This window comes from Oncorhynchus mykiss, chromosome 12 (genome assembly GCF_013265735.2).
Source record: "Oncorhynchus mykiss isolate Arlee chromosome 12, USDA_OmykA_1.1, whole genome shotgun sequence".
In the NCBI taxonomy this organism is placed as follows: domain Eukaryota; kingdom Metazoa; phylum Chordata; class Actinopteri; order Salmoniformes; family Salmonidae; genus Oncorhynchus; species Oncorhynchus mykiss.
The window spans coordinates 62,130,111-62,152,438 of record NC_048576.1 but is presented as its reverse complement, the minus strand read 5'-3'; the positions used below and the strand labels follow the sequence as shown (position 1 = coordinate 62,152,438).

The 22,328-nt window shown below is 43.3% G+C and overlaps 1 protein-coding gene across 2 annotated transcripts in view; it reads left to right on the top strand.

Moving 5' to 3' along the window:
• taok2a (TAO kinase 2a) overlaps positions 1-21,857 on the top strand; it is a 35,722-nt gene extending 13,865 nt beyond the window's left edge. Inside the window, exons 15-20 of one of the 2 annotated variants that reach the window (XM_021624408.2) lie at positions 1,013-1,141; positions 2,276-2,479; positions 17,045-17,284; positions 17,372-17,584; positions 17,867-18,049; positions 18,209-21,857. In XM_021624408.2, coding sequence (XP_021480083.2) covers positions 1,013-1,141; positions 2,276-2,479; positions 17,045-17,284; positions 17,372-17,584; positions 17,867-18,049; positions 18,209-19,153 — 1,914 coding nt within the window. In that variant the 3' untranslated portion in view covers positions 19,154-21,857. Of the gene's footprint in view, positions 1-1,012; positions 1,142-2,275; positions 2,480-17,044; positions 17,285-17,371; positions 17,594-17,866; positions 18,050-18,208 lie in introns of both variants that reach the window. The other variant, XM_021624407.2, reaches the window with a different exon arrangement.
• The last annotated feature ends 471 nt before the right edge of the window (positions 21,858-22,328 follow it).

Sequence of the window (22,328 nt, the reverse complement as noted above, 5' to 3'; positions counted from 1 at the left end):
TTCTATTTTTACCACTGGCATTAAATGAAGCATGTGTGTCCATGTATGCTGATGATTCAACCATATACACATCAGCAACCACAGCTAATGAAGTCACTGAAACCCTTAACAAAGAGTTGCAGTCTGTTTTGGAATGGGTGGCCAGTAATAAACTGGTCCTGAACATCTCTAAAACTAAGCATTTGTATTTTGTACAAATCATTCCCTAAGTTCTAGACCTCAGCTGAATCTGGTAATGAATGGTGTGACTGTTGAATTACTTGGTGTTACCTAAGATTGTAAATTATCATGGTTAAAAGATATAGATTCAATGGTTATAAAGATGGGGGAAAAAGAGATGCTCTGCTTAAGGAGATGCTCTGCTTTTTTGATGACCACATTCCAAAAACAAGTCCTGCAGGCTGTAGTTTAGTCTAATCTTGATTATTGTCCAGTCGAGTGCTGTAAGGAAAGACCTAGTGCTGGCCCAGAACAGAGCGGAACATCTTGCTCTTCACTGTAATCAGAGGGCTAATATAAATATTTTGCTTGCCAGTCTCTTGGCTAAGAGTTTAGGAGAGACTTACTGCATCACTTCTTTTTTTAAGAAACGTGTTGAAAATCCCAAAATGTTTGCATCGTCAGTTTACACACACAGCTCTGGCCCCACCAGGGGTCTTTTCGCAGTCCCCAAATCCAGAACAAATTCAAGAAAGTGTACAGTATTATATAGAGCTATTATTGCATGGAAATACGTTCCATCTGATATTGCTCAAATGAACAGCAAACTTGGTTTAAAAAAACATCTCACGCACAACGCCTCTCCCCAATTTGACCTAGATAGTTTGTGTATGTATTGATATGTAAGCTATGTGTGCCTTTAAAAAAAAAAAGGAATAATTGTAGTTCTGTTTTAGTCTAATATTCTGTATTATTTCATGTCTTGTGTGGACCCCAGGAAGAGTAGCTGCTGCTTTTGCAACCGCTAATGGGGATCCTAATAAAAATACCAAACACCTCCCGCTCTCTCTAGACCAAGGCAGCCCTAGCTGAGGAGAAGAAGTTCCAGCAGCATATCCTGAGCCAGCAGAAGAAAGAGCTGACCAGTCTACTGGAGTCTCAGAAACGCCAGTACCGCCAGCGTAAGGACCAGCTCAAAGAGGTACAACTTTATTCCAACCACACGACAACCTTATTCCAACCATTTCAGGACAACCATACAATTGCAGTCACATGGGACTGACCCAGGTGTTTTGATTGGCTTGTGTCACCCCCTAACCCAGGGTTCCTCAACTGGCATTTGACCTTGCAAATGTTATTTGGCCCCCCAATTTTTCTTAGCAAAATATAAAACAAATAATAAATGTTTCCTTGTTGCACATAAGAATGTAAAAACACCAGGAAAACAGCTCCACAAATCAGCTAAACATTTTCAGAAATCTGTTCCCAAATATTCCCACGCATAGAGAACCAATGTAAGCAAGGTTTGAAATTGTTTTAATCAAACATTGTATCTGTTCTTGCGGTTAATTTGAAGTCTTCAAATTATTTGTAATCCTACGGATTTTTACATTTATCACAGTGCAGCTGGCTCATCTGCTTTTTCTCTTCACTAATGATGCAGGTGTGTGTTCAGTCTTTGGCCTGTTCCCCTAGCCTATTCATTGATGATAGACCCTGCTTTACTGAAGTTGTTTTTACTGCTAGAAATTGCGAGATGCAGCTTTTGATTGCCGATAGATGGGCCTAGTGCACGGTTCTGACTCCGTCTGTCTGGTGGCCGACCTTCCTATACTGTGCCCCTCCCCTCTCTCTCTCCATCCCTTACTAGCTTGCTATGGGAGATGCAGGCAGCTCGAGATAATTTGATTGACAGTTCCTCTTCAGAAGCGGCATTCCTTTACAGACAAGTAAAATACCCGTTCAGTGGCACTTCGAAACCTTCTCTGGAGAAGGTTTTGTCGGCAATTAAAAAGCCTGAGTGTACCCTTAGACACAAAAACATGCCCTAGCCGAGGCGCTTTCAATGGTATATGACTGTGGTACGTTTAACTTAATTGCCCGGCCCTAGTGTTCATACATACGTAATTGGACCATTACTCTGCAATTTTATGAGCCATTTGTCACGTCCCTACCTTCAAACCTTACCCCTGTGTTGTAATGAGTGGCTAGTGTCACTCTCTAACCCTTCCCCCTGTTTTATACTAGGAACCGAATGAGAACAGTCGACCCCTAAGCTGGAGAAGCAGGGGTGGCTGGTGTCACCCTCTAACCCTTCCCCCTGTATTTCTACTAGGAACTGAATGAGAACCAGTCGACCCCTAAGCGGGAGAAGCAGGAATGGCTGGTGCGTCAGAAGGAGTGTCTGCAGCAGCTGCAGGCGGAGGAGGAGGCGGGGCTGCTGAGGAGACAGAGGCAGTATTACGAGCTGCAGTGTCGCCAGTACAAGAGGAAGATGCTGCTGGCCCGACACAATCTGGAACAAGACCTGCTCAGAGAGGTAAAGCAGACCTATTGTAATACCTATAGTATAGGTATATTACTGGAGGAGATTGACCTGCTCAGAGAGGTCTCTCAGAGAGGTTTAATTGGCAGATCTGTCCATCACCATCTAGCATAAGCCTTAGAACACCCCACCCCATCATTATCAACTCAAGCAGAAGTTATTTAACTTATAAAAACTATTTCTATGTAAACTTTATATGCCTCAAATCAGAATCAATTTGGCATCCCAAAAATAATATGGCTAATGTGCTAAAACAATTATTTTGATTGGCAATTTTGCCATTTTTCAAAGTCACATCTAATACAACTGTTGCCTCGATTTAGAGCCACACGTCATAGTCGTGTAATTCGCACAAAATTTGAATTGATTAGCAATAGGTTTGGGCATTATACATATTTTCATATCGTCATACCATCCTTCTCTCATCCCGGGATTTACGGTACTACCGGTTTAGTACACAAGGATGCGCCAAACAACACAAAGCCCATTGGGTGTCTATTACTAGAATGCTACCAAATTAGTACGAGTAATAGCACATTTCCATGGATTCTGCTTGCTAAATATGCTAACGAGCGCAAACGAAAAACATTAATTGCAAGACCGGCAATCCAGGTCGTAAAGTTATAAACTCAACAAAAAAAGAAATCTCCCTTTTTCAGGACCCTGTCTTTCAAAGATAATTTGTAAAAATCCAAATAACTTCACAGATCTTCATTGTAAAGGGTTTAAACACTGTTTCCCATGAACCATAAATGTTTAATGAACCATAAACAATTAATGAATATGCACCTGTGGAACGGTCGTTAAGACACTAATAGCTTACAGACGGTAGGCAATTAAGGTCCCAGTTATGAAAACTTAGGACACTAAAGAGGCCTTTCTACTGACTCTGGAAAACACCAAAAGAAAGATGCCCAGGGTCCCTGCTCATCTGCGTGAATGTGCCTTTGGCATGCTCTAAGGAGACATGAGGACTGCAGATGTAGCCAGGGCAATAATTTGCAATGTCCGTACTGTGAGACGCCTAAGACAGCGCTACAGGGAGACCGGACGGACAGCTGATTGTTCTCGCAGTGGCAGACCACGTGTAACAACACCTGCACAGGATCAGTACATCCGAACATCACACTTGCGGGACAGGTACAGGATGGCAACAACAACTGCCCTCTGGGACCTGTTGGATCGGAGGGTGAGCGCTAGAGCCATTCCCCCCCAGAAATGTCCGGGAACTTGCAGGTGCCTTAGTGGAAGAGTGTGGTAACATCTCACAGCAAGAACTGGCAAATCTGGTACAGTCTTTGAGGAGATGCAGGGGGGGGGGGGGGGGGACGGACAACAACACTGACTTCACAACCTCTGTCAATACACAGCTGGACTCACCTGATCCTGCTTTCTCCCATTGTGCTATTTACTAACACATCACGGGCTGAACTGTTCTGGGGAACTATGGTATGCTTCATAATGTGACAGGTGAAATGAGAAAAGCAATCTGCTTTATCTCAAAGTATTGCACATGTTAACTGCAACAATTAACAACTTCACTGAGTTATAGTTCATAGGAAATCAGGAAATCAGTCAATACATTTATTAGGCCCGAGTCTATGGCGAGCATATGCTCACCCACTGGGGAGCCAGACCCAGCCAATCGTAATGCGTTTTTCCCAGAAAGGGCTTTATTACAGACAGAAATACTCAGTTTCATCAGCTGTCCGGGTGGCTGGTCTTAGACGATCCCACAGGTGAAGATTCCAGATGTGGAGGTCCTGGGTTGGCATGGTTACACATGGTCTGCAGTTGTGAGGCCGGTTGGATGTACTGCTAAATTCTCTAAAACATTATGGTAGAAAAATTAACATTAAATGCTCTGGTGGACATTCCTTCCAATTGCACGCTCCTTCAACTTGAGACATCTGTGGCATTGTGTTGTGACAGAACTGCACATTTTAGAGTGGCCTTTTATTGTCCCCAGTACAAGGTGTATCTGTGTAATGATCATGCTGTTTTTAATTAACTTCTTGATATGCCATATTTGCAAAGATACTCACTTACAGGGATGTAAACAAGTTTCTGCCCAAAATTGTAGAGAAATAAGCGTTTTGTGCATATGGAAAATTTCTGGGATATTTTATATCAGCTCATGAAATATGGGACCAACACTTTGCGTTCATATTTTTGTTTAGTATAGCTACAAATATAAAAATGTATTGATACACCATCCTGTGGCTATTTCCAAATGCGCCGATATACCACCCAAGCCTAATTAGCATGTAAATCCACACCCCCTGAATTAAACAGTCCCACACTGTTGCCAGCAATTCGAGGAAATAGACCGTAAGGTATAGGGGTGGGGCGAGGCTTAACCCAGTCCCTGGGCCTCTCGAACCTCGCCCAATCCCCCGACACGTATTTGGACCCCTTGACTTTTTTCCACATTTTATCGTATAGCCGATTTCTAAAATTGTTTATTTTCCCTCAATCTACCCCGTAGTGACAAAGCAAGAAATGTTTGCTAGGAACATAAATATTCAGACCCTTTACTCAGTACTTAAAATCACCTTTGGCAGTGATTACAGCCTCAAGTTTTCTTGGGTATGACGCTACAAGCTTGGCACTCTTGTATTTGGGGAGGTTTTTTTCTCTGAAGATCCTCTCAAGCTCGGTCAGGTTGGATGGGGAGTGTCGCAGCACAGCTTTGCCATTATGGGGTATTGTGAGGAAATAGTTTAATTTCATACATTTTAGAATAAGGCTATGTGGAAAAAGTCCATGTCTGATTCCTTCCTGAAGGCAACATATTTTCAATAAACAAAAATAGTATTTTCACCTGTTAACCTTTCTGATCTCCCCATCCCGGATCCGGGATCGTGAATACAGACTCAAGCTCATTACCATAACGCAACGTTAACTATTCATGAAAATCGCAAATGAAATGAAATAAATATGCTAGCTCTCAAGCTTAGCCTTTTGTTAACAACACTGTCATCTCAGATTTTCAAAATATGCTTCTCAACCATTGCAAAACAAGCATTTGTGTAACAGTATTGATGGCTAACGTAGCATTTAGCATTAGCATTCAGCTGGCAACATTTACACAAAAAAACAGAAAAGCATTCAAAAAAATCATTTACCTTTGAAGAACTTCAGATGTTTTCAATGAGGAGACTCTCAGATAGCAAATGTTCAGTTTTTCCTGAAAGATTATTTGTTTAGGACAAATCGCTCCGTTTTCTGCGTCACGTTTAGCTATGAAAAAACCCCTGTATCCAGGATTGTGTAAATCTATCAGCAAGCTCATTAGCATAACACAACGTTAACTATTTATGAAAATCGCAAATGAAATGAAATAAATATGCCATCTCTCAAGCTTAGCCTTTTGTAAACAACACTGTCATCTCAGATTTTCAAAATATGCTTCTCAACCATAGGAAAACAATCATTTGTGTAAAAGTAGCTAGCTAGAGTTAGCATTTCGCGTTAGCATTTAGCGTTAGCATTAGCGTTAGCATCCAGCACGCAACATTAACAAAAACATAAAAGCCTTCAAATAAAATAATTTACCTTTGAAGAACTTCTGATGTTTTCAATGAGGATACTCTCAGTTAGATAGCAGATGCTCAGTTTTTCCAAAAAGATTCCTTGTGTATTAGAAATAGCTCCGTTTTATACATCACATTTGGCTACCAAAAAAAATCCATAAATTCAGTCCTCAAAACGCAAACTTTTTTCCAAATTAACTCCATAATATCGACTGAAAACATGGCAAACGTTGTTTAGAATCAATCATCAAGGTGTTTTTCACATATCTCTTCATTGATACATCGTTCTTGGACACATGCTTTCTCCCCTGAATCAAATGGTAAAGTAGAAGCAGCTGGCAATTGCGCACCGAATTCGACGCAGGACACCAGGCGGACACTTGGAAAATGTAGTCTCTTATGGTCAATCTTCCAATGATATGCCTACAAATACGTCACAATGCTGCTAAGACCTTGGGCGAACGACAGAAAGTGTAGGCTCATTCGTTGCGCAATCACAGCCATATAAGGAGAGAATGGAAAACAGAGCTTCAGAAATTCTGCTAATTCCTGGGTGATGCATCATCTTGGTTTCGCCTGTAGAATGAGTTCTGGGGCACTTACAGACAAAATCTTTGCAGATTCTGAAACTTCAGAGTGTTTTCTTTCCAAAACTGTCAAGAATATGCATAGTCGAGCATCTTTTCGTGACAAAATATCGCGCTTAAAACGGGAACGTTTTTTATCCAAAAATGAAATAGCGCCCCTAGAGCTCTAACTGGTTAAACTAGTGTACAAAACAGATCTACTGCTTCTTAAACTTGCTTTCAATGATAATGACATTTAACATTGCATTTCTATGTGAAATTGATCAGGCACCCAAGTTACAAAAACATATTTATTGACTGAAGTAGCCTATTTACAATTAACAATGGTGTGTGTGTGGTTGTATGCATAGCTGTGGTGTTGAAAGGTGCCAAAGCAAACAAACAAATCGGCCACATCCAAAATCTAAGTGTGTCTGAAATGGAGAGATTCTCCTCCATGAATGGGGTAAAGGTGAATTTATCCCGGGACACACCCGGGCCCAGGTGTCCCATTCCGCCGACGACCCTCCCAGTTTCGCCCACCGACATCCTATTAAGGAAAACGAGCAGAGAAAGAATCCTGCAAACAGGCTGGGAGGGCAGAGATAATGGAATAACAGGGAATGTAGTGACAGATATTTGTACCATCGTTAGCCGGCGCAGTGGCCAGGTCGCCAAGGCTCATGGAACGCGTCACCGCACACACAGAGAACACCTCTGCGCTCTCATCGGGAATCCCTACAATTGATGGCCTATTGGAAACCACTGGAGATGGAGACACAGACCATACACGCTCACCAGCCAAGTTATTCCCGAAGATAACGTTGATACCCTCAATAGGCAACGAAGGACGCACCCCTACATCAACCTCACCTTTCACCAGTTCAGAATCCCACATCAGTTTTTGCAATGGAACTGACAAGAGTTCAAACCTATTCCCCTAATTAAAACACTATTCCCCCGAATCAGTCTCCGCAGAGAAGGGCAACACAGACGATCAGAGGCACCTGTGTCTCAAGATCTTCACTGGCACTTGGTCGTTACTTCCTGACATTGACACAAAACCCTCTGTAGTGAAAGGCAAATAATCTGGGTCAATATGGACTTTCACATGCCCCTGGGCATGAGAGAGTGACAAGAGTGAACTGATGTGGGACAGGCGCTGCTAAAGCCTTGGGCTTAAGTTTAACATAAGCACTGAATTTACCCTGAGAACAATCACATTTATTTATAAAGCTATTCTTACATCAGCTGATGTCACAAAATGCTGTACAGAAACCCAGCCTAAAACCCCAAACAATGCAGGTGTAGAAGCACGGTGGCTAGGAAAAACTCCCTAGAAAGGCCCAAACCTAGGAAGAACCAGGCTAGGAGGGGTGGTCAGTCCTCTTCTGACTGTACCGGGTGGAGATTATAACAGAACATGGCCAAGATGTTCTAATGTTCATAGATGACCAGCAGGGTCAAATAATAATCAGTGGTTGTAGAGGGTGCAACAGGTCAGCGCCTCAGGAGTAAATGTCAATTGGCTTTTCATAGCCGATCATTCAGAGCATCTCTACTAAAGGTCAACCGACTATGATTTTTCGATACCGATTATTGGAGGACCAAAAAAGCCGATACCAATTAATCTGCAGATTAAAAAAAAATATATATATATATATATATATATATATATATATATATATATATATATATATATATATTTGTAATAATGACTATTACAACAATACTGAATGAACACTTATTTTAACTTAATAGAATACATCAATAAAATCCATTTAGCCTCAAGTAAATAACAAAACATTTTCAATTTGGTTTAAATAATGCAAAAACAAAGTGTTGGAGAAGAAATTAAAAGTGCAATATGTGCTATGTAAGAAAGCTAACGTTTCAGCTCCTTGCTCAGAACATGAGAACATATGAAAGCTGGTGGTTCCTTTTAACATGAGTCTTCAATATTCCCAGGTAAGAAGTTTTAGGTTGTAGTTATTATAGGAATTATAGGACTATTTCCCTCTATACCATTTGTATTTCATTAACCTTTGACTATTGGATGTTCTTTAAGCACTTTAGTATTGCCAGTGTAACAGTATAGCTTCCGTCCCTCTAGTTAGCGTGCGCTAACTAGCTAGCCATTTCACTTCGGTTACACCAGCCTCATCTCGGGAGTTGATAGGCTTGAAGTCAAAAACAACGCAATGCTTGACGCACAACGAAGAGCTGCTGGCAAAAAACACGAAAGTGCTGTTTGAATGAATGTTTACGCGCCTGCTTCTGCCTACCACCGCTCAGTCAGATACTTGTATGCTCAGTCTGATTAGGAGGACACGCTAGATAATATCTACTAATATCATCAACATGTGTAGTTAACTAGTGATGATTGTTTTTTATAAGTATGATGCTAGCTAGCAACTTGGTTTACTGCATTTGTGTAACAGTGGAGTGCAACGAGAGAGAGAGAGAGAGGCATGTCGTTATTGCGTTGGACTAGTTAACTGTAAGTTTGCAAGATTGGATCCCCCGAGCTGACAAGGTGAAAATCTGTCGTTCTGCCCCTTGACCAAGGCAGTTAACCCACCGTTCCTAGGCAGTTATTGAAAATAAGAATGTGTTAACTGACTTGCCTAGTTAAATAAAGGTATAACATTTAAAAAATATCTATAAAAAAATTAATATATATTGGCAAATCGGCGCCCAAAAATACCAATTTACGATTGTTATATGAACTTGAAATCGGCCCTAATTAATTGGCTATTCCGATTTAATCGGTCAACCTCTAATCTCTACCACTCTTGCTGTCTCTAGAGAGTCGAAAACAGCAGGTCAGGTAGCACGTCCGGTGAACAGGTCAGTGTTCCATAGCCGCAAGCAGAACAGTTGAAACTGGAGCAGCAGCACGACCAGGTGGACTGGGGACAGCAAGGAGTCATCAGGCCAGGTAGTCCTGAGGCATGGTCCTAGGGCTCAGGTCCCCAGAGAGAGAGAAAGAGAATTAGAGAGCATACTTAAATTCACACAGGACACCGGATAAGACAGGAGAAATACTCCAGATATAACAGACTGACCCTAGCCCCCCGACACATAAACTACTGTAGCATAAATACTGGAGGCTGAACAGGACATTCGTTTTTCCAATGACCAGAACCCTGACAGTAGTAACACTCTTGACCGAAGTCAGCTTTACCACGGGAGCCAGGCTCAACTAGGGCTCAGACAGAGCGACCATTGTAGCAAAACGGGGAGATGACGAGTCCTCGGCAGAGGCTGCCCAGTGGTAACTTCTAGCATATATATATATATATATATATATATATATATATATATATATATATATATATAATATAATATATCAACCTAAGATAATTTTAGACGTTTATCACAAATTTCAACCTGGTAGTGATCAGCGATCTTCAAGTTCTTTAGTACATAATTCTAACAGTTACTCTGATGGACAGCGAATTAACTCATCTACATAAGACGCCATAGTCACAAGTAAATTCTCAAAATAATCTCACTCTTCCCCTCTGCTGAGCACACCAGACCACAACAAGAGAAATGCCAATTACACTGGGCAACACAGAAGAGAGATGATACAGTTGAAGTCGGAAGTTTACATACACTTAGGTTGGAGTCATTAACTCGTTTTTCAACCACTCCACAAATGTCTTGTTAACAAACTGTCGGTTTGGACTACTTCGTGCATGATTCAAGTAATTTTTCCAAAGTTGTTTACAGACAGATTATTTCACTATCACAATTCTAGTGGGTCACAAGTTTACATGCACTAAGTTGACTGTGCCTTTAAACAACTTAGAAAATTCCAGAAAATGTCATGGCTTTATAAGCTTCTGATAGGTTGATTGACATTTGAGTCAATTGAAGGGTGTACCTGTGGATGTATTTCAAGGCCTACCTTCAAACTCAGTGCCTCTTTACTTGACATCATGGGAAAATAAAAATAAATCAGCCAAGACCTCAGGAAAAAAAAATTGTAGACCTCCACAAGTCTGGTTCATCCTTGGGAGCAATTTCCAAACGTCTGAAGGTACCACATTCATCTGTACAAACTATAGTACGCGAGTATAAATACCATGGGACCACGCAGCCATCATACCGCTCAGGAAGGAGACACTTTCTGTCTCCTAGAGATGAACGTACTTTGGTGCGAAAATTGCAAATCAATCTCAGAACAGCAAAGGACCTTGTGAAGATGCTGGAGGAAACGGGTACAAAAGTATCTATTTCCACAGTAAAACGAGTCCACATTTCGACATAACCTGAAAGGCCGCTCAGCAAGGAAGAAGCCACTGCTCCAAAACCGCCATAAAAAAGTGAGACTACGGTTTGCAACTGTACATGGGGACAAAGATCGTACTTTTTGGAGAAATGTCCTCTGGTCTGATGAAACAAAAATAGAGCTGTCTGGCCATAATGACCATTGTTATGTTTGGAGGAAAAAGGATGATGCTTGCAAGCCGAAGAACACCATCCCAACCGTGAAGTATAGGGGTGGAAGCATCATGTTGTGGGGGTGCTTTGCTGCCTGCAGGAGGGACTAGTGCACTTCACAAAATAGATGGTATCAGAGGAAGGATAATTATGTGGATATTGCAGCAGCAATCAAGACATCAGTCAGGAAGTTAAAACTTGGTTGCAAATGGGTCTTCCAAATGGACAATGACCCCAAGGATACTTCCAAAGTTGTGGCAAAATGGCTTAACTTCTTATGGCTGCAATCCCGTTAACGGGAGCGATATGACAACAGCCAGTCAAAGTGTAGGGCACCATTTTCAAAACATCAAAAATCTCATAGTTAACATTCCTCAAAGATACATGTATCTCATACCATTGCAAAGCTATTCTTGTTGTTAATCCCACAACAGTGTCCGATTTCAAAAATGCTTTACAGCAAAAGCACCCCAAACGATTGTTAGGTCACCACATATAGCTACAGAAAAACACAGCCATTTTTTCCCAGCCAAAGAGCGGAGTTTCAAAAAGCAGAAATAGAGAAAATGAATCGCTAACCTTTGATCTTCATCAGATGACACTAATAGGACTTCATGTTACACAATACATGTATGTTTTGTTTGATAAGGTTCATATTTATCAAAATATGAGTTTACATTGGCGCGTTACATTCACTAGTTCCAAAAACATCCAATGATTTTGCATAGCCACATCATTCAACAGAAATACTCATCATAAATGTAGATGTCTGATTTCAAAAAAAACTTTACGGAATAAGCCAGCCATGCAATAATCTGAGACAGCGCTCAGAAACATTTGTCACAATAGCCGCCATGTTGACGTCAACATAAACAAGAAATTACATGATAAATATTCCCTTACCTTTGATCTACATCAGAAAGCACTCCAGGAATCCCAGGTCCACAATAAATGTTTGTTTTGTTCTAAAATGTCTAATTTATATCCAAATACCTTCTTTTGTTAGCGTGTTTGGTATACATATCCAAATGCTCATTCTGGTCAGCGTTACATCGGACAAAAACTTAAAAATGTTATATACAGGTCGAAGAAACATTTCAAACTATGTACAGAAGCAATCATTAGTATGTTTTTAACATATACCTTCAATAAAGTTCCAACCGGACTATTCCTTCTTGTCTTCATGAGCCATGGAACAAGTGACTACCATGAGAAATAAGCATGATCAGAAAATGGCTGACTGCCAGACACCTGACTGATTCTGCTATCATTCACTCCCACAACACCATCGAAGTCTCATTATAATTTATATTAATGGTTGACATCTAGTGGAACCCCTAGGCAGTACAACTTTAATATCTCAAGGGGATTTCATTGGTGAATACATACAAAGCTCAGATTTCTCACTTCCTTTTTGGATTTCTCCTCAGGATTTTGCTTGCCATATGAGTTCTGTTATACTCAGACGTCATTCAAACAGTTTTAGAAACTTTAGTGTTTTCTTTCCAATATTAATAATAATATACATATATTAGCAACTGAGACTGAGGAGTAGGCCGTTTACTTTGGGCAACTTATTAATCCAAGCTACTCAATACTGCCCCCCCAGCCATAAGAAGTTAAGGACAACAAAGTCAAGGTATTGGAGTGGCCATAGCTCCGGGTTGCAAATGACACTACCCTACCCAAATCTCCCACTGAGGTACACAGCAGTTTGTACTCACCTCAGACCAATGTCCCAACAGCGAGTAGAGCAAGAGTTTCCAGCCTGGGCAGGGGCCTGGAAACTAACCAATGATACTCTCTCCAATGCAGAACACAACCAACTATCCACCGCAGTGGCAAGTTTATCAAACAAACAAAGGCAACCAGCACTGGGTACCAAACATTACAACTCAAAAAGCTGTAACAAAAGACGCAAACAAAGCATCTACGGCGTTTCAAAACATTAACTCCACGTTTTCCCCTCCAAACACAATACACATACCAGTAAGCCCCAACGACGCTTGTATTAAGCCCACTGGCATACTCTACCAGGCAACGCACTTGTTTTATGGCGTCCCTGGACAACCAAAATCACTGATGCGTATCTAAAGGCACTATACTAAACACTTGTGCCGTGAATACCAAACGAAGCACATTCCAATAAGCATTAACCCATCCATAATGCAACAAAATACTACCTATCAGGATGTCTAGGAACCAACCTTATGATCCCGGACGAGCCCCGACAGACACGTCACGAACCGGCCCAAAGCCCGTACCAAAAAAAGAGATGAGGAACAAAACAAATATATATTTATAAACTGAAGTGACCTATATACAATTAACAATGGTGTGAGTGGCTGCGTGCATAGATGTGATAATGAGGGGTGTTGAAAGGTAACAAAACGGCCACAAAAATACCACTACCAAAATCCAAGTGTGTCTGCGTGGAGAGAGTCTCCTCCATGTATGGGGGACAGGTGAATTTATCCCGGGACACACCCGGGCCCAGGTGTCCCATTCCGCTGACGACCCTCCCAGCTCCTTCCACCGACGACATCCTATTAAGGAAAACAAGAGCAAAGGAGGAGAATATAGCAGACAGACTGGGAGGGTCGTCACACTATCTACTAATAGAGGCCCTTTTGCGAGGCATTAGAAAAACTCTCTGGTCTTTGTGGTTGAATCTGTGTTTGAAATTCACTGCTCGACTGACGGACCTTACAGATATCTGTACAGAGATGAGGTAGTCATTTAAAAAAAATCATGTTAAACACTTATTGCGCACAGTGAGTCCATGTGACTTGTTAAGCACATTTATTTTTTATTTATTTTTTACCCCTGAGCTTGTTTAGGCTTGCCATAACAAAGGGGTTAAATACTTATTGACTCAAAACATTTCCCCCCCAATTCACCCTCTGAATGGCACACATACACAATCCATGTCTCAACTGTCTCAAGGCAATTCTCTACATGCATACATACAGTGGGGAGAACAAGTATTTGATACACTACCGATTTTGCAGGTTTTCCTACTTACAAAGCATGTAGAGGTCTGTAATTTTTATCGTAGGTACACTTCAACTGTGAGAGACGGAATCTAAAACAAAAATCCAGAAAATCACATTTTTAAGTAATTCATTTGCATTTTATTGCATGACATTATTGCATGACATAAGTATTTAATCACCTACCAACCAGTAAGAATTCCGGCTCTCACAGACCTGTTAGTTTTTCTTGAAGGAGCCCTCCTGTTCTCCACTCATTACCTGTATTAACTGCACATGTTTGAACTCGTTACCTGTATAAAAGACACCTGTCCACACACTCAATCAAACAGACTCCAACCTCTCCACAATTGCCAAGACCAGAGAGCTGTGCAAGGACATCAGGGATAAAATTGTAGACCTGCACAAGGCTGGGATGGGCTACAGGACAATAGGCAAGCAGCTTGGTGAGAAGGCAACAACTGTTGATGCAATTATTAGAAAATGGAAGAAGTTCAAGATGACGGTCAATCACCCTCGGTCTGGGGCTCCATGCAAGATCTCACCTCATGGGGCATCAACGATCATGAGGAAGGTGAGGGATCAGCCTAGTACTACACAGCAGGACCTGGTCAATGACCTGAAGAGAGCTCGGACCACAGTCTCAAAGAAAACCATTAGTAACACACTACGCCGTCATGGATTAAAATCCTGCAGCGCACGCAAGGTCCCCCTGTTAAAGCCAGAGCATGTCCAGGCCCGTCTGAAGTTTGCCAATGACAATCTGGATGATCCAGAGGAGGAATGGGAGAAGGTCATGTGGTCTGATGAGACAAAAAGAAAGCTTTTTGGTCTAAACTCCACTCGCCGTGTTTGGAGGAAGAAGGATGAGTACAACCCCAAGAACACCATCCCAACCGTGAAGCATGGAGGTGGAAACATCATTCTTTGGGGATGCTTTTCTGCAAAGGGGACAGGACGACTGCACCGTATTGAGGGGTGGATAGATGGGGCCGCGTATCGTGAGATCTTGACCAACAACATCCTTCCCTCAGTAAGAGCATTGAAGATGGGTCATGGCTGGGTCTTCCAGCATGACAACGGCCCGAAACACACAGCCAGGGCAACTAAGGAGTGGCTCCGTAAGAAGCATCTCAAGGTCCTGGAGTGGCCTAGCCAGTCTCCAGACCTGAACCCAATAGAAAATCTTTGGAGGGAGCTGAAAGTCCCTATTGCCCAGCGACAGCCCTGAAACCTGAAGGGTCTGGAGAAGGTCTGTATGGAGGAGTGGGCCAAAATCCCTGCTGCAGTGTGTGCAAACCTGGTCAAGAACTACAGGAAACATATGATCTCTGTAGTTGCAAAGGTTTCTGTACCAAATATTAAGTTCTGCTTTTCTGATGTATCAAATACTTATGTCATGCAATAAAATGCAAATTACTTAAATCATATAATGTGATTTTCTGGATTTTTGTTTTAGATTCTGTCTCTCTCAGTTGAAGTGTACCTATGATAAACATTACAGACCTCTACATGCTTTGTAAGTAGGAAACACTGCCGATTTTGCAGGTTATCAAATACTTGTTCTCCCCACTGTATGTATGTATGTATGTACGTACGTACGTACGTACGTACGTACGTACGTACGTACGTACGTACGTACGTACATACATACATATGTAACTGATGTGAAATGGCTAGCTAGTTAGCGGTGGTGCGCGCTAATAGCGTTTCAATCGGTGACGTCACTCGCTTTGAGACATTGAAGTAGTGGTTCCCCTTGCTCTGCAAGGGCCGTGGCTTTTGTGGAGCGATGGGTAACGATGCTTCGTGGGTGACTGTTGTGTGCAGAGGGTTCGAGCCCGGGTATGGGCGAGGGGACGGACTAAAGTTATACATACATACATACATACATACATCACACACACAGTACCAGTCAAAAGTTTGGACACACCTACTCATTCCAGGGTTTTTCTTTATTTTGACTATTTTCTACATTGTAAAATAATGGTGAAGACATCAAAACTATGAAATAACACATATGAAATCATGTAGTAACAAAGTGTTAAACAAAATATATGTTCTATTTGAGATTCTTCAAATAGCCACCCTTTGCCTTGACAGCTTTGCACACTCTTGGCATTCTCTCAACCAGCTTCATGAGATAGTCACCTGGAATGCATTTCAGTTAACAGGTGTCCCTTGTTAAAAGTTTATTTGTGGAATTTCTTTCCTTAATGCTTTTGAGCCAATCCATTGCGTTGTGACAAGGTAGGGGTGGTATACAGGAGATAGCCCTATTAAAGTAAAAGACCAAGTCCATTTTATGGCAAGAACAGCTCAAATAAGCAAAGAGAAACGATAGTCCATTATTACTTTAAGATATGAAGGTCAGTCAATACATAACATTTCAAGAACCTTAAGTTTCTTCAAGTGCATTCGCAAAAACCAACAAGCGCTATGATGAAACTGCCTCTCTTGAGGACCGCCACAGGAAGGGAAGACCCAGAGTTACCTCTGCTGCAGAGGATGTGTTTCTTGGGCCAAGAAACACGAGCAATGGGCATTAGACCAGTGAAAAAAGTCAATGTTTTTGAGATTTTTGGTTCCAACGGCCCTGTCTTTGAGACGCAAATTAGGTGAACAGATCTACGCATTTGTGGTTCCCACCGTGAAGCATGGAGGAGGAGGTGTAATGGGGTGGGGGTGCTTTGCTAGTGACGCTGTCAGTGATTTATTTAGAATTCAAGGCACACTTAACCAGCATGGCTACCACAGCCTTCTGCGGCAATACACTATCCCATCTGGTGTGTGTATATACACACACACACACACACACACACACACACACACACACACACACACACACACACACACACACACACACACAAAAGCTACTTAATTGTATTGTGATCACTTGGTTGACACGTTTCCTACCCTCTCTCACTCCCTCTCCATCTTTTTTCCTATACATGTTTCTTTCCCTTTACCCAACTCTCTCTGTGGGCTCTCTCCCTTATCCCCTCCCTCCAGGACCTGAACAAGAAGCAGACCCAGAGGGACCTGGAGTGTGCCATGCTGCTGAGGCACCACGAGTCCACCCAGGAGCTGGAGTTCCGTCAGCTGGGGGCGGTGCAGCGTACGCGGGCCGACCTGATCCGCACGCAGCACCAGACAGAGCTCACCAACCAGATGGAGTACAACAAGCGGAGGGAGCAGGAACTCCGGCAGAAACACACTGTGGAGGTCCGCCAGCAGCCCAAGAGCCTCAAGGTAAGGCTCCCTCTCGCCTTCCTTCCCTCCTTCCCTCACTCTCCTTTCTCCCCTCCTTCCCTCACTCTCCTTTCTCCCCTCTCCCAGTCCAAGGAGCTCCAGATCAAGCGTCAGTTCCAGGACACGTGTAAGATCCAGACGCGTCAGTACAAGGCCCTGAGGAACCATCTGTTGGAGAGCACTCCCAAGGCCGACCACAAGGCGGTGCTCAAGAGGCTGAAGGAGGAGCAGACCAGGAAACTGGCCATCCTGGCCGAGCAATACGACCACTCCATCAACGACATGCTGTCCACACAGGCTGTGAGTAAGGCAAGGACCCTACCGTGCACCTCTCATACACCTGACAACTACAACGACGCAGTACTACAAAACAACTACACACATTAAACCAGCCACACCAAAAATGTATACCAACGAACTTCAGTTCAACAAACACCTACTACGTCCTTGCTAAGCTCTAGAACTACTAAAATGACAAATTAGGACTACAAATCCCACATTTTGAGTGGTAGACATCCCCAAACCGTCCATTAGACCAGGGTGTGCTCTACTGACGTCCACCCCCCCCCCTTCCTCCTCTAGCTGCGATTGGACGAGACCCAGGAAGCAGAATACCAGGTGCTGCGGATGCAGCTGCAGCAGGAGTTGGAGCTGCTGAACGCTTACCAGAGCAAGATCAAGATTCACACAGACTCCCAGCACGAGAGAGAAGCCAAGGATCTGGAGCAAAGGGTGTCCATCCGCAGGGCCCTGCTGGAACAGAGGGTGAGAGCGACACGGAGAGATGGAGCGTAGGGGTGTCTGAAGGGAGTGTGTGTGTGTGTGTGCAAGATAAAATGTACAATATAGATGACACCAAAAAGGAGAGGCCACTTAAAATATAATTTTTCTCTCCCCTCGTCCCTCTCTCTCTCTCTCTCTTAGATTGAGGAAGAGATGCTGTCTCTGCAGAACGAGCGTTCAGAGCGTATCCGTACTCTACTGGAGCGCCAGGCACGGGAAATCGAGGCATTTGACTCGGAGAGCATGCGTCTTGGCTTCAGCAACATGGCTCTGACGGGCATCCCCGCCGAGGCCTTCAACCAGGGCTACCCCAATCCCAGCCCCTCCTCTGGCCCCGGGGGCTGGCCCTCCCGCCCTGTTCCTCGCTCCGGGAGCCACTGGAGCCACGGCGTGCAGAACTCTGTGGCGCCCCCTTCGTGGCGTAGCCAGAACAGCTGCAGCGGTGGAGGAGGTTTCAGCCGTGCCGAGTCGATCACTTTGTCTCACGGCCTGGGGAGGGATAGTGAGATGAACATGAGTGGTAGAGGCCACTCCTCCAACTCCTCATCTTCCTCCTCTTCCTCGTCCTCCCACCATCATCACCATCACCATCACCAGCAGCAGCAGCAGCAGCAGCAGCAGCAGCACTACCTCCCCCAGCACTACCACCACCACCACCAGAGCACGCCACACCTGTACCGAGAGAGCCGCGAGCGTGAGGACCGCGAGAGGGAGAGAGAGTGGGGGGGTGGTGGAGGAGGACACCAACACCATCACCACGGGGGAGGAGTTCATCACCACCACCTCTCCCAACACGCCTCAGCCCAGTCCCTGGCTCTCCTGCCACCTCCGCCTCCCCCACCACCTATCTCCCTCTACTCCTCCTCGCCGCCCTCCTCTTCCTCCTCCTCGTCTTCCCAGGGAGGGGGATACGGGGGTCTGGTTGCCAGGGGCCCCAGCCTGATGGCCCTGAGGAACAGCCCCCAGCCCCTGAGGAGGACGGCCTCAGGGGGGCCCGGCGGGGCAGGGGGGGGCGAGGGGGTTCTGAGCCGGAGCACCTCGGTCACCTCACACATCTCCAACGGCTCCCACCTCTCCTACTCTTAAAGGGGAAGGGCAACGATAGGCTCCACCCCTCAGTCTTAAAGGGGCGGGGTGAGAGAACAAACCAAGCCTGCCCTTTCTCTGAGGTTGCCTCTGAAACGATACTCTAACCCTCTCATAAGAGGAATAGGGTGTCGTTTGAGATATGCCATGCAGTAAGTGGGGGGGGGGGGGGGTTGAATGTCCCTGATCTCACTTCTTTCTACCAGAGTGTTTATTCATGGAGGGGCTGGTGCTTAAACAGGTTTACCACCACAAAGGGCGGAGCCAAAGCAGGTCCACCATTCCTATTGTTCAAGGTGATTTTTATTGTTGGATGAGGTCATCTCTCTCACAAATTCAGGAGAAGGGTTTAGATGAGGGAGGGGGCGGGGCTATTAACAGTAAGGTCAGACAGGGCTGGCCACCAGTAGGGGTCAGTTGAGCAGACTAGCTGCTTAGATTAGACAGACACCTTAGAGTATAACAATGTCTGCACAGACGGGAGGGATACAAGTGGGAGGAAAGCAGTGTTTTTAAAGGGGAGTTTTAACAGCAATGGGTTTCTCTGCTGACATCAAACTGAGAGAAATTAGTGTATGTGGAGATAAAACTGTTCGAAAGAGGGTGCTTTAAAATACAATGTAAACTATGTAAATAACGCAGAAACTAACACGCGAAGCATACTAGGTAATGATGGGTCGTATACTGTCCATTTTGTGGTGGAGCAAGGAGCTGAACCACGAGAGGCAACTACAGAAACAGTTGTTTGTTTTTTTGGTAATAGGATTTTCAAATATATGACAGATGTAACACTGCCATCCGGTGGCTCGGCTGACCCAACAACTCTGCCACTGCCGAGCAATAATTTCCCTGTGAACATTATGAAAGCGGGTGTGTGTGTACAGAGCTCAATGCTCGCTTAGTTTTTTCACGCTTGACCCATTCCTGGACTCACAGCCTGGTAGGTGTGTAGAAGTACATGTGCATAAAGCAGTTATTACAGTTCAATGCATGAAAGTGCTGTACAGAAAGCATTGTATTCATACATGTTTATAGAAATGCATATAAGTATATAATACCTGTCCGAAGTTTTGACAGTAAAATTGAAGATTGTTCACTGTCCAACACCTTTGTCCGACATTGTACTTAGTGTACATAAAAGCACTCTGAAACGCTGGTAGAGTAATAATAATGATCATTTTGCCATGTGAATAGAAATTGGAAAATAGTTTTGAGGGAAAATAGATATGGTTGCTATTATTATTATTACTACTAGAGCAGTTGTAATGTTTGTTGTACACTAATTTTGTTTTAAAAAAAAATGTTTTTTTAAAAATGTTTTAATTGCCAATTTTGACCACTAGGTGGGTAGAAAGAGCAATGTTACTGTTATGGAGCGCTATGGAAAGAATGCAATTGTTTTTATTATTTTTAAAAAAGGAGAAAAACGACTTCCTTTCCCCAAGCATTCCCTCTATGGTCTCAGGGTCGGAGTCTACTGGGCAGTGCATTACCACGAAAGTTTGTGGTGTTATAGAGCCAGTATTAAATGTGGATGGGCCGTTCATGTTTTTAGCTGTGTGTGTGTGTGTGAATATATTGAATTCTAGACTAAAGTCAGCCTCTACTCCAGCACGTTTTGTGCCATATTGTACCTCTCTTCTTGTGGTTCATGTTGACACGGACCAGCCAAGCTTGTTGATTGTACACTACAGTACTCATCCTATACACTACTACACCCCACCAAAAATACTCCCAATTTGTTTTTGGTCTTTAAAAATACATACATATATAACAGCCAAGAACAAGCAAGTGCATAGATTTTAAATAGCTTGGTGTGAATGTCATTGTGTCCTTCCTTTACTTCCGCCTTCCTTTCTGGAAGATATTTCTGGATAGAACAGGATTGGATTGAAGCGAAGTGTCGCCGCTTTTATGCTTTCACCTTCCCCACTCCTCAGTAGTCAAGTAGTAGAAAGGAATGAGCTATTTTAAAGTATTCTAACCGAGCCCAGGATCTCTTGTGTAGAGAATCATCTACCTTTGGCTCCTAAACTCACACTGCCAAATCTGAACAGCACCAACATTACAACAAAATGGTGGGGTAGGAAACATTGGGTCTCCAGTGGTGCATTTCAATACTCTAACCTCTGTTACCTCAAGACACGTCTGGGGTGGTTTACTTCAGTTTACACGTTCACGGCGGAACATGCTAGATTCATTTTCAGAGGCTGCGATTTTTAGACTAGGGCATGGAGACAGCGCTGGGACAGAGAATGTGTGATGTCGCTGCCCACATGTAGTGCCGATGTACGCTTAGAGGGGTGGGTCTCAATAGTCAAAAGTAGTTATTTTTTCTCGTTTCATCCCCTTCACCGGCATGTAGAAAACAGCACAGGTGAAAGGACTTTGGTGGATGTGTTTTGGAAATTCCCTTTAACCTGTCCTTTCACATCATTCAAACGAAGGAGAGATGAGGAGGGGACTCAAAAGACTATTGAGATACACCTCAGTTGGTGGGGCAGGGCAACGGTGATGATGGATGAGCGAGAATCTGATAGAAAGAGGAGGATTGGATTTGTGTGCTGGGATATAGAACTGTTGTACAGAGAGTGAGAGCCAAGTTACGTTCAGGTTCAATGCAAAGTGGAGCGGAGGTCTGCTACAGAATTTGTTGTACAGAAACACAAAAATAATTTTGAAAAATAAAAAAAGGAAAAAATGACTTGATGCTGTCTTCATTTGTACGGACTTGGTTGGAATGTGTTCAAAGGAACCCCCACAGACTATATTAGTTGGTGTAACTAACCATGAAAGATGTAAGGTAAAGATTACATTTTGTGTATCCTTTAAAAGGAAATTGACTTGGGGAAAACCACTCCAGGGCCCATAGGAGTGCTGATCTCGAATCAAGTCCTCCCCGTCCATGTCATGTTTATACATCATGATCTAAATGGCGTAACTGAACCTAGATCAGCACTCCTATGAGATATTTGAGAGTTGATAGTGGAGTTTGTTTGCAGGGATTGATGTTTGTACTCATTTATGTGCCTCTGCGTGCTAGGCTAATTACACTGAACAAATGTAAAGTGTTTCATGAGCTGAAATAAAAGATCCCAGAAATGTTCCAGATGCACAAAAAAAATCTTATTTCTCTCATTTTATGCACAAATTTGTTTATATCCCTATTAGTGAG